Source organism: Hemiscyllium ocellatum, chromosome 2 (genome assembly GCF_020745735.1).
Source record: "Hemiscyllium ocellatum isolate sHemOce1 chromosome 2, sHemOce1.pat.X.cur, whole genome shotgun sequence".
Lineage (NCBI taxonomy): Eukaryota > Metazoa > Chordata > Chondrichthyes > Orectolobiformes > Hemiscylliidae > Hemiscyllium > Hemiscyllium ocellatum.
Window position 1 is genome coordinate 9,250,600 of NC_083402.1, and position 13,143 is coordinate 9,263,742.

Sequence of the window (13,143 nt, forward strand, 5' to 3'; positions counted from 1 at the left end):
ATATCCCCTTCTAGCATCATTTGATATGATTAAGACGAAACTGCTTGGATGATAAAGACAGCAACCTGTGTTTGCAAACTGGACAATGTCACAATCCCAAACTCCTACAAACTTCAGTTGAGACTCACAACACAGCAGTGGATAGCCAGCTTCAAGAATGGAGGCGGACAGTCTCCCACCATCGTCTCAAAAGTATTCACGTCTAGGCCGAAATTCTAAAGGAAAATGGAGAGTGGAGATGTCAGTTCATTCAGTTACTTGCAGGCATGCACCTGAAATGCTGTCAACAGTTTTGGACCCCATCTAAGGGAAAGACATACTGGCATTGAAGGAGTCTAGAGAAAGTTCACCAGTTTGATTCCGGGAATGGAAGGCCAGTCTTTTGAGGCTTCTTTGAGTAGATTGGGCCTGAACTTATTGTCATTTAGAAGACTGAGAGGAGACTTTATTAAAACACACAAGCTTCTTAGGAGATTGACAGAACCAATGCTGAAAGGTTGTTTTTTTCCTTGGGGAAAGAGTCTAGGACTAGAAAGCATAACCTGAGTAAGGGGGTACTGATTTAAGACAGATGAGGAGGAATTTCTTCATGGAGGGTAGTGAATCTGTGGAATTCTTCACCACAGAGGGTTGTCGAGGCTCAGTCATTAAGTATACGCCAGGCTAAGGTACACAGATTTTTAAACGAAGAGAATTGAGGGTTAATGGGGAAGAGGCAGCGAAATAGAATTGTGGCTCGTCAGATTAGCTATGACCTCATTGAATGGCATAGTAGACTCAATGGTCTGCATGGCCTACTTTTGTGCTTACATCTTGAGGTGATTGGAAGTGTGGAACACTCCTGGTTTGAACAGTGGGTCCTCTAATAGCAAGTTAGAGTGAAAAGGAGTAAGAAGATAGAAAGTTAAAATAAGCCAGTGGCCACCAAGAACTTAACTGTGATTGGCCAAATTTGATTCATATTACTACTGTAACATCTAGTCTTTTATTATTTGCTTTGTTTGCCCCTGTCTATGAAAGGAAGATAAGATGGCTGCCAATTCTGATTTCACAAGCAACACTGTTGTGGATAGAAATACTTGGGGGTACCTGAGAGGTCAGGAATTGGATGGATTTTGTAAAACTGTTTCTGCATGATAGAGTAAAGCCAGTAGATGGTGCAGTACTCCTAATTCAAGGGAGTGTTGTGTAGAGTCTGAGAGCTACTCTGGAAGACAAACAAGCTTTGAACAACTTTACACAATGAATTGTAATAGATGACTGTCCTCCAAACTGTCAAAAGGCAAGATTAGGGAATTTGATCAGTTTGGAGAAAGTGAGGGCTGCAGATGCTGGAGATCAGATTGGGAAAGTGTGGTGCTGGAAAAGCACAAGTCAGGCAGCATCCGAAGAGCAGAAAAATCGAAGTTTCGGGCTTAAGACCTTCATCAGGAATCTTGATGAAATTCGATTCTCCTGCTCCTTGGATGCTGCCTGACCTGCTGTGCTTTTCCAGCACCACACACTCGATAATAATCAGTGGCTTGTTATAGGTATGGAAACGAAGTTTAAAACAAGCATTGAACCAGTTGAGATACAATGTGATACTGTGGTGATTAGGAAAATGCACATTTGTTCTGGAGAAATAAGCACAATAATTGTTTCTTATTCATATCTCCAATTTTCACAGCAAAATATACTCTGTTTTTGGTCCAATACACAGTCCTGTTTTGATCCTCACTCATATTTATCACCACCTTTGTTCCATCTGCAGATCTACAAGATGGTGGTGGTGGACCTCCTTGTTCCTGGGTAATGGAGTGGCTTATCTGAATAGGTCAGACTAGAGAGAAGAGTACATTACATTGGCTTGGGATTGGAGTCACTGATCGGTCAAATGTAGTAAGGACAGCTTTCCTTCCCTAATGGGGCATCTATGACCAACTGGGATTTTGTGACAATCCAATCAAGTTCACAGTTAGAATCCCTACAGTGTGGAAACAGGCCATTTGGCCTAACAAGTTCACATTGACCCTCTGAATATCCCACCCACATTCACCAGAGCACCTGGATGAAACCTCATGCAGACACTGGAGAATGTGCAAACTTCACACAGCCACTTGAGGCTAGAGTTGAACCTGGGTCCATGGCACTGTGTGACAGCAGTGCTAACCATTATGCCACCCACAAGTGGTTATTTGTATTAGTACAATCATTTTGCTTCAAATTGAATTTAAGTTCTTAAATTGCCATAAAGAAATATTAATTTGCATGTCTAGTTTAAAAAATATTATTGCCATAGAGGCAGTCCAGTGAAGGTTCATCAGATGTGTTTCCAAGATGGTGGGGCTGTTCAATGAAGAGAGATTGGACCTGTCATCTCATTGAAACCCACAAAATATTTGAATGGGATTGGTGAGGTAAGTGCAGGTAAGATGTTTCCACTATTTAGGGAATCTAAAACCAAGAGGCAAACTTAAAAGGAGATGATATTTAGGACCAAGATGAGTTTTGTTTTACTCAGAGGGTGGGACATTTAAAGGTCAACGTGGATAAATATTGGATGATCAATGGCATAAAGGATTATGGAGATGGGGTGGGTAAAATACATTGTAGTGTTTGATCAGCTGTGATCATATTGAGGGATGCAATGGCCTAGTGGTGTCATCACTAGACTATTGATCCAGAGATCCTGGTAATATTCTGGGGTTCCTGGGTTTGAATCCTGCCAGGGCAGATGGTGACATTTGAATTCAATAAAATAAATAAATGAAAAACTATTGTCAATTGTCAGGAAAAACCCATCTGGTTCACTAATGTCCTTTAGGGAAGGAAACTGCCACCCTTACCTGGTCTGGCCTGTATATGACTCCAAACTCACAGCAGTGTGGTTAATACCTAACAGCCTTCTGGGCAATAAATATTGTCCTGGCCAGTGAAACCCACATCCTACCACGGAATAAAAAATAAAATGGTAGCACAGGCTTGACAAGCCAAAATGGTCCACTTTCATTCCACGTTCCTATTGTTAGTCCAGCAAGATAAGCAAATGCATATTTAAACAGTGAGGACTTTTAAGACTGAAGTCAGGAAATTCATATCATCTGAGTCAATGGCATTTAGAGTAAACTTCCAGATGCAGTTATGGAGGCAAAAGCTCAGACTCATTTAAGAATTGATTGCCGCAGCAGACGAACACACGGTTTTCTCTGGATCAGTGAAAAAGGATGGGCTGACTGACCTCCATCATCTTAGAGGAGAAAGTGAGGACTGCAGATGCTGGAGATCAGAGCTGAAAATGTGTTGCTGGAAAAGCGCAGCAGGTCAGGCAGCATCCAAGGAGCAAGAGAATCAACGTTTCGGGCATGAGCCCTTCTTCAGGAATGAGGAAAGGGTGTCCAGCAGGCTAAGATAAAAGGTAGGGAGGATGGACTTGGGGGAGGGGCGTTGGAAATGCGATAGGTGGAAGGAGGTCAAGGTGAGGGTGATAGGCCGGAGTGGGGGCGGAAGCGGAGAGGTCAGGAAGAAGGTTGCAGGTTAGGAAGGTGGTGCTGAGTTTGAGGGATTTGACTGAGACAAGGTGGGGGGAGGAGAAATGAGGAATCTGGATAAATCTGAGTTCATCCCTTGTGGTTGGAGGGTTCCTAGGCGGAAGATGCCTCAATCAGAAAATGCTACAATATGATTTGCTTCATATTTGTCTAGATCTGGGACTTTTGGAGTTCTCATCAGTTCTTATGTAGGTACAACATCATTTACTTCTTGAAGGAGAGAATGAGAGTTATGTGGCATTATGAGCAAATTTCTTCCCTTAACAAGAAGAGAAATTAAAGTGCTTATAGATCTTTGTTGTTTGTTGGAGTCTTTCCTGGTCACAAAAACACTGTTGTACGTCTGAATAATTTTGTATGTGAAGTAGTAAACAGTCCCATAAAAATGCAAATCTTTCTTCTCCTCCCTTCCCCCACAACTCCAGTTGTAGCACCCAACATGTCTCAAACATTAAGATAGGCTTTCAACAAGATATTGGTATCTTGCTTTTTACTGTAAGTCCATCCATCTTGGCAGGGACTGTGTCCTGATGATGTGTCATAAATGATTTATTTGGCCTTCACACATCATAAAGCAATGCCTTATTACAGTATAGAGGCTGAGCTCTCATAATCATCTCAGAATACACACAAAAACAAAACAAAGATTCCACTGAATGCAGAGAAAGGACACATGCAGCCACATTCTGAATAATTCACATTGTATGGAGCCTAGCCACAGGCTTCTCATTCAAAATTAATGTACTGACAAAAGTGGCAAAGGGCTGATAAGGAAAAACAGATCTTCCATTTGACAACGGATTTTCATGCTGGGGAGATGGTACATAATTCCCAGTGTCAGCACTGACCTCTCCTCACTCAAAGTTAGAGTCAGTACAGAGTAAGGCTTCCTCTATGTGGCCCATTCAAGAGGCTTCCAGAATCTTAAACTCATAATCCAAGTTGAGATTCCACTGTAGTACTGAGGGAGCCCTCTGAAGTGGGCACAAAATGTCCCATGACATTTAAAGACTAGGGAAATATCTCAGAGACGTACCCAACATCACAGTGCTTATGATCAGCACATTTACAAATGAGGAACTAAGCAGGAATCACAACTCGTTTTTAATTCACGTGTGGGACATAGGGGCTATTCCAGGTTGCTCTTGAAAAGGTGTTCTTGAACTGCTGCAGTCTATCTGCTTTACATAAACCTACTATGCTAATAGAGAAGGAATTCCATCACTGACACGGTGACACTGCTGGTATATTTCCAATTCAGGATGATAAGTGACTTGGAGGAGAAATTGGTGTTGGTCCCATGTATCTGTTGCAATTCTGGATGGAAGTGGTCGTGGATTTGGAAGGTAGTGTCTAAGGAGCCCTGGCAAATTTCTGAAGTGCATTTAGTGGAGGGCACACTCTGCTGCTACTGAACATTGCTGGTGGAGGGAATGAATGTTTGTGGATCAAGCAGGCTGCTTTTTTTCTTGGATGGTGTCAAGCTTCTTAATTATTGTTGGAGCTGCATTTATCCAGGTGTCAGAATATTCTGAAGAGTCACTGAACTCGAAATGCTACCTGTTTTCTTGATACAAATACTACCAGACCTGCTTGGTTTTCCAGCATTCTTTGAATAATCATGCGGACAAGGTGGTTTCTTTACTGGAAGATTTTTAAAAAGGGATCAAGAAAGGAATGGTGCAGGTATCCATATCGGCTAATAAAAAAAAATAAACATTTCACCTTACCATCCTCACTGGCACCATTCCCAGCCTCGTTGCCAGAGTAGAAACATTTCTGCTTTAATCCAGAAGGAGGGTGTAGAACTGGAATGCATTGGCAAGCACTGCATTCCTTGTATAAAATACAAACAAGCAGGTACGTGAAAGACAACTGCACCTGCTTCAAATTCCATGCTTCACACCCTTAGCATTTCCACAGCTGCTCTTAAGTATCAGCTTGTTAGCACTGTTGTAGAAAATGGAGGGGTTGAGCCACACTCTAGGGTCAAGTACGTTTTCCAGAATGGTACTTCATTAAAATAAAAAGCAAAGGGTATATAAAAAAATCTGTAAGGAAAATGCAAGCTGTTTTATATTCCTGCCCTTTATTTAGTTATAAATAGGATAAATGTAGAGATATTAGATTAGATTCCCTACAGTGTGGAAACAGGCCCTTCGGCCCAACAAGTCCACACCGACCCTCTGAAGAGTAACCCACCACCCCCCTATATTTACCCCTGACTAATCCACCTAACACAATGGGCAATTTAGCATGGCCAATTCACCTAACCTGCACATCTTTGGACTGTGGGAGGAAACTGCAGACCCGGAGGAAATCCACGCAGACAATGTGCAAACTCCGCACAGACAGTTGCCCAAGGTGGGATTTGAACCTGGGTCCCTGGTGCGGTGAGGCAGCAGTCTAACCACTGAGCCACAGTGCCGCCCATTACAAAGCTAAAAGATGATTATTGAATAGAGGCAAAGGGTTCTTAATGAACATTTTTCATCTATTTTCACAAAAGAGGGATATTATAGACAGTGCACTTGAAGAGTATGAAATATTGAATAAAATACAGTCAGTTCTGCTAGAACGCATAGTTCCATTCTTACGTGGTCTTGTGTTTGAAGAAAATCGTGCAATAGTCGTGCCATTTAAGCGAATGGGACCAGGATCGCATCATAGCCAGTACAGGTAAGGGAGTTTGTATTCTGCAACTAACTGTCTAAATTCTTCAATTGCATTAAAGCCAATTCACATTGAAGAAATGCACATTACAGCTGAACCGACTGTTTTATGACATTACATAACTACAGGGCAATCAGCTTAATTTCAATGTTGAGAAACTTTTCAGAAGGAAGTCTGAGGGACAGCATAAATTGTCATCTGGAGAAGCATGAATCAATCAATCAACAGTACGCATGGTTCTGCTAATGAAATTGAATTTTTTGAATGGGGGGGGCGTTAGTGAGGGCTGAGTCTTTGATGTGGTTTATATGAATTTTAGCAAGACAGACATTTTGAGGTTGCAAATGGAAATGGGATCAGGATAAAGGAGTTAGGTTGAACAAAAATTGATCAGCGTAAAGAAACAAAAACAGAAGAGCAACAGTGTATTTTTTCAAAATTCATTGGAGGACTGCATCCTGTGGGAATCTGCAATACTAAATACCTAGCCTTTTGTGCTTTATACCAATGATTTAAACTTAGATTAAGGGGATATAATTAAGAAGTTCGCAGATATCATGGAATACTGGCTTTGTGGTGAAGAGAATGAGGTAGACTACAATGGGAAAGCAATGGAGTGGTTGGCGGTAGGAAAATAGCAAATAGAATTCAAGTTGGGAAAAATATGAAGTGATGCATTTGGAGACAAGGCAAAGGGATACATTCCAAACGGGAGAAGTGTTGAAGCACCTTTGAGTCCATGTCCACCTATTCCTAAAAGATAGTATAACAAATAGATAAGATACTTATATAGGATACTTGTTTAAAAATCAGCCAAGGCATAGACTATAATAGCAGACATTTCACTCGAACTGTATAAAACATTAGTTTGGCCAGACCGTTCTGTTCACCGTATGACAGGAAAGATGTGATTACACCAGAGACGGTATAGAAATATATACAAAAGATTTTGTCAGAAATGGAAAATTGATGCTGTAGGTTGACCCACAGCCTTCTCAGGGAAGAAATTCTAGGATTTTGACCTAGCGGCAATGAAGGAATGGTAGGTCAGGATGGTTACTTGCTTGGAGGGGATCTTGCAAGCAATGGTGTTCCCAGGTTTGTCCTTCCAGGTGCAGGTGGTCATGGTTTTGGTAAGTGGTGAATTTCTGCAGTGCATCTTGTACACACTGCTGCTACTGGGTTTTTGTGGTTGAGGGAGTGAATGCTTGTGGATGCACTGCTAATCAAGCCGGTTGCTTTGTCCTGGATGGTGTCAAGCTTCTTGAGTGTTGTTGGAGTTGCATCCATCCAGGCAAGTGGGGAGTATTCCATCACATTCCCGATTTGCACCTTGGTGGACAGACTTTTGAGTTGTCAGGAGGTGAGTTACTTACCACAGTATTTCTCACCTCTAACCTGCTCATATAGCCACTGCATTTATATGGCAAGTCAAAAATTAAGTTTCTGGTCAATGGTAACCCCAAAAGATGTTGATAGTGGGGGAATTCAGTGATGCTAACACCATCAAGCGTCAGTGTTTAGATTGTCATTGTCTGGCATTTGTGTTGTATATGAACATGGACTGCTTCAGTATCTGAGGAGTTGCAAATGGTGCTGAATATTGTGCAATCAGCAAGCATCCTTACTTCTGAATTTATAATGGAGGATCTAGGATACTACCCAGAGGAACTCCTGCAGCAATGTTGTAGAGCTAAGATGACTGACTTCCAACAACCACCACCATCTTCCCATGTAGGACTCCAACTAGCAGAGTTTGCCCCTTGACAGCCATTGATTTCAGTTTTGTGAGGGCTCCTTGAAGCCGCTCTCAGTTAGATGTGGCCATGATGTCAATGGCAATCACTCTCATGCCACCTCTGGAACTCAGCTCTTTCGTTCATGTTTGAACCAAGGCTGTTGGGAGCTGAGTGGCCCTGGTGGAACCCAAACTGGGCATCAGTAAGCAAATCTTGCTTGATAGCAGCGTTGTTGACACCTTCCATCACTCTCCTGATGATTGACTGCCCCATCAGTCTATTCTCAATGACCGGATTGGATTTGTGCTGCTTTTTGTGCAGAGGACATGCCCAGGCAATTTTCCACATTGTAGTATTGTACTACATAGTTAGTATTGTAACTGTACCAGAAATGCTTGGAGTAGTAAAGTGGCAAATTCTGGAGCACAAATTTTCAGTACTATCCCTAGAATGTTGTCAGGGCGAATAGCTTTTGCAGTATCCAGTGTTTCCAAACATTTCTTGATATCGTGGAGTGAATCGAATTGGCTGAAGACTGCTGGAGGAGGCCAAAATGAATTATCCACTCGTCACTCCTGCCTGTACATTGCCACGAATGCTTCACCTTTATCATTTGCACAGAGATGTTGGGTTCTTGCATCATTGAGGATGGGGACATAAACAACTCACTAATGGAGTTGAATTGTTCACCATCATTCACAACTGGACATGGCAGAACTGCAGAGCTTAGATTAAATCTGTGACTATCATTTGCTGTTTATGCTGTTTGACGTGCAAGTCGTCCTGTTGGGAGGCGAAAGTGAGTACAGTTGAAGGTCTTTTGCCTGAAACATCGATTTTCTTGCTCCTCGAATGCTGTGCTTTTCCACCACCACACTCTAGTCCTGTTGGGTAGCTTTGCTGGGTTGACATCTCATTTTTAGGTATCCCTGGCATGCTCTCCTCTACTCTCCATTGAATGAAGGTTGATCTCCTGGCTTGATGGTCATAGTGGAGTACCCACATGTAAACAGGAGATGCATAAAATTTTAAAGAGCCTTCATGGATTGGAAAGAAGTGTCCATTTCCCTTAGTAGAGAAATTAATGCCTGGATCATAGGTTTAAATGAATTGGTAGGATTACAATATTATCTTTTATAAATACTGGTTGGACATTTTAGAGAGGCACTGCCATGCTCAAATGGATATAAAAGGAACAGTCAGTAAAATTGTATTCAAACACTTTGAGAGGTCATTGAAAAAAACCACCAAGGGTGAATGGAGACATTGAGTTGTTTCACTAAACCTGGGTCAAGGCTCTACCATAGAAGATGGAAGCTGGTGGTAAACTGTACCTTCCAGATACAGATTCAGTGAAAGCAGATGATGGTATTGTGCACTCTACCACTGATAGTGGATATAGGCGTGAGCTATATCATCGAAGTTAGATACTTATACAGTGTGAAAGGCAGGTATAGCACGATGATCTGTGGACTCAAAAAGATGAATATGGTTGCAATGAGCTGTAACTCAAAGATGGATACAGGTAGCATGTATATAGAGAGTGAGCCCTACTATCAAGGAGAGAGGCCTTGTGAATGGTGCCATGATCTTGTGTCCTCCCTGTCACTGTAACCCCCCCTCATCAGGTCTCCAATGCTGGCCTCTTGCTGGTCGGCTTCATCACACCCGATAAAGCCACCAGAAAGAAGCTGTTTGGTGCTACGTTTGCCTTATTCCATGACAGCAATAACCACAAGATACTTTCCTCATCCCAGATATTGAAGGGTCATCAATCTGCAATATTATTTCTGTTCCTCTCCATGGATGCTGCCTGACCTGCTGAGTGTTACTAGCATGTTCTGGTTTTGATTTCTCATCACTGAATTATAGAAAAGTGAAATTCTGCAATGACCATGTTCTGCGGTCACATAACTCCACCTTATGGTCAGTGATAGCTAGAGATAAGGTTCATAATAGCACATTATTGGGGCCAATTTGGTAACATTCAGCCTTCCATAATGCACCCTGTGAGAAGTCATCCAAAATTTTCATGCCCATATTTGAACTCGTATCAAGCACTATTCACTAAGTGCCCTGTGTTGACTGACCATCACTGCCTCCTGGACTAGTAACATCTTGATTTTAAAATTTTCATGTTTAAACCTCTTTGGGGCCTACAGCGGTATCCTCCCCTTACCCTATGACTCTCCCAAGGTCTCCATTTCTCAAATTCTGGCCTTTTATGCATCCTGATTTCCTTTGTTCCATCAGCAGCAGTTTAGGCCCTAAACTCCAGAATTCCACCTCTAAACGTTTTTGTAGTGCTCCTTAAAATCCTCTTCACTGAACCAAGATTTTGGTCAACTGTCTCAACAGTTCCTGTCATGTCTTGGTTAATTATTGTCTGATTATCTTCTCATATTTTTTGACATTTTGCTATTTTAAAAGCACTAAAATAAATGAGAGTTGTTCTTACCTCAGTGCGGGGCAGATAATCTGGATCAGCTGGTATCCGAGCAATGATCTCGCACAAAATGATGCCATAAGCGAAGACATCCGTCTGCAACAGGAATATGTGCAGTCAGAATGACTAAAGGGAGATTTTAAAGCCTGATATTTGTAGCACATTAGCTTTGTTTCTGCCTTACTATTCCAACTTTTCTGTTCATAGAATGAGAATGTTGCTGGCTAGGCCAGCATTTATTGACCATCCCTAATTGCCTAGGAGTGCAGTTAAGTGTCAACTATGTTGCTGAGTAGATCTAGAATCACAGGTAGGCAGATGGATTTTTAGCTCAGTCGACAGTGGCTATATGGTCACCTTTAGGACAGCTTTTAATCCTAGATTTTAATTGAACTCAAATTTCCCTATCTGCTATGGTGGGATTCATGTCCCCAAAACATGGGATTCTGGATTATTAGCCTTATTACTATGTCTGCCTATCGCTGTTTTGTTTTTATTTCATGCATGGGATGTGGGCACCACTGGCTGGAGCAGCATTTACTACCTATCCCTAGTTGCTATTGAGAGCTGCCTTTTTGAACTGCTGCAGTCCTTTGAAAGTAGGCACAGCCATAACGCATTAGGGAGGGAATTCCAGGATTTTGATACACTAACAGTGGGTCAAAGACATATTTCCAGTAACAATGATATATTTCCAAGTCAGGATGGTGCATAGTTTGGAGGAGAATTTGTAGGTGGTGGTATTTCCATGTATGTGCTGTCTTTGCCCTATAGTGGTTATGAGTTTGTAAGGTGTAGGTTAAGGATCTTGTTGTGTTTTTGCAATGCATATTGTAGATGTACACAATGCTTCCACTGTACCATCAGTGGGGCATGGAGTGAATGCGCAAGATGGTGGATGCCAATCAATTGGGTTGCTTTGTCCTGAAAAGTATCAAGCTTCTTAAGTGTTGATGGAGCTGCACAAATCCAGGCAATGCAGAGTATTCCAATACACTCCTAATAGCTGCCTCGTTGGACAGGCTTTGAGGAGATAGCAGGTGAATTGCTCGCTGCAGGATTCCACTGACCTGGTCCAGTTCAGTTTCTGGTGAATGGTAACCAGAAGGATGTTGATTGTAGTAGTTAAGTCATGGTTAATACCAGTCAACATCAAGAAGTGATAGTTAAATTCTCTCTTGTTGGAGATGCTAATTGCTTGGCACACATGTGAATGTTACTTGCACATTATCAGGCCAAACCTGGATGTCATCCAGATCTTAGTACATGTGGGCATGAACTGCTTTGTTATCAGAGTCATTGTGAGTGGTGCTGAGCATTACATAATCAGCACCAGACATTGCTGTGCTGGCCTTATGGTGACACAGAGGTCACTGATGAGGCACCTCAACAAGTATCTTTGGGAGGACGGTGGAAATTATTTTTATTAGATCCCTATTAGTCCCTTCTCCACAGTTGGAGAAAGTGAGGACTACAGATGCTGGAGACCAGAGTCGAAGAGTGCAGTGCTGGAAAAGCACAGCCGGTCAGGCAGCATCTGAACAGCAAGAGAATCGATGTTTCGAGCAGAAGCTCTGATGAAGAGCTGATGCTTGAAACGTCGACTCTCCTACTTCTCGGATGCTGGCTGACCAGCTGTGCTTATCCAGCACCGCACTCTTTGACCCTTCTCCACACTTCTCTGATGTTAAGCATTAGTGCCAGGTTAATGCTGAATTTTAAATTAAAAACATCTGTCAAGTAACTTCCATTAATTTACAAGGATGGAAAAATTAAAAGTGGAGGCCTGGGTTCATGTCTCACTTGCTCTAGTGGTGTGTAATCTCTGAATGAGTCGATATAAAAAAAAGTAAAAACAATTCAGATTTTTAAAGAATATTCATATTTTGAAATTTTCACTCTGCAAACTTATTCAGACCTAGAGATCTTTGAGCAATCTGTTCCAGGACATAAACAGGGGCAGACAATCTACTTTATCTACTCCAGTGTCATAAACTCTGGTCAAAAGCCATTTAGGCATCAGTGGATGCTGGTGAGAGAGGATGTGGACATAGGAGGTTTGGAGCAGGTAAACAATGATATTAAGTGTGTTATAAACAGTATCACTATCTCTCACTCTCCACATCCATGAGAGAAACAACTTCACTCAAGGTCCATAAGGAGACCTGTTGTTATGTAAAGTATTTCTCTTGTTCGACTTATGACATTGAATTTCTTTGGGCGTTTGTCTGTGGACTGTGATTGGGCTCAGTTCCAGTTAAAGCTCTATCAATCTCTTTCTCAGTACCAGACTAGGAAAATGAGTTAGTGGGGAGTGGTTACTTGGTACTTTTGGTTAAATAAAAGTGAAATACAGTGGATGCTGGAAATCTGAAATAAAACCAAGATATGCCAGAGCAACTCAGCAAGTCTGCCAGTTAACAGAGAAATCATCTAATCTAAACTGTGTAAACGTTTTGCGTTGGATATATGACTATTCTTCTTTCAGCTGCCTGGTTTTACCTTCTCATCATATAGCTCTCCTCTCAGGACCTCAGGTGCCATCCAGTAGGGTGATCCAACCACAGCCAAGCGCTCCTTCTCCCCATCACCACTAGGACAGAACACACAACAGCAGCAAGTGAGGACTTCATCTGTTGGACACTGCTCAGCTTCAGGTCAATTTCGACCAACTTTAAAAGTGTTGAGAGCAAATGTAGACTAAGTTCACTACATATATACTAGTTACAACATATAGTTCAAGTCATTTTTACTA

The 13,143-nt window shown here is 41.9% G+C and overlaps 1 protein-coding gene across 1 annotated transcript in view; it reads right to left on the minus strand.

Moving 5' to 3' along the window:
- The window catches only part of LOC132821743 (dual specificity testis-specific protein kinase 1-like), a 131,299-nt gene that overhangs the window by 13,448 nt on the left and 104,708 nt on the right, over positions 1-13,143 (minus strand). Inside the window, exons 6-8 of the mRNA XM_060834468.1 lie at positions 12,891-12,981; positions 10,401-10,484; positions 129-215 (exon numbers count right to left, since the gene is read on the minus strand). Of these exons, the coding sequence (XP_060690451.1) occupies positions 129-215; positions 10,401-10,484; positions 12,891-12,981 (262 nt within the window). The remainder of the gene's footprint in view (positions 1-128; positions 216-10,400; positions 10,485-12,890; positions 12,982-13,143) is intronic.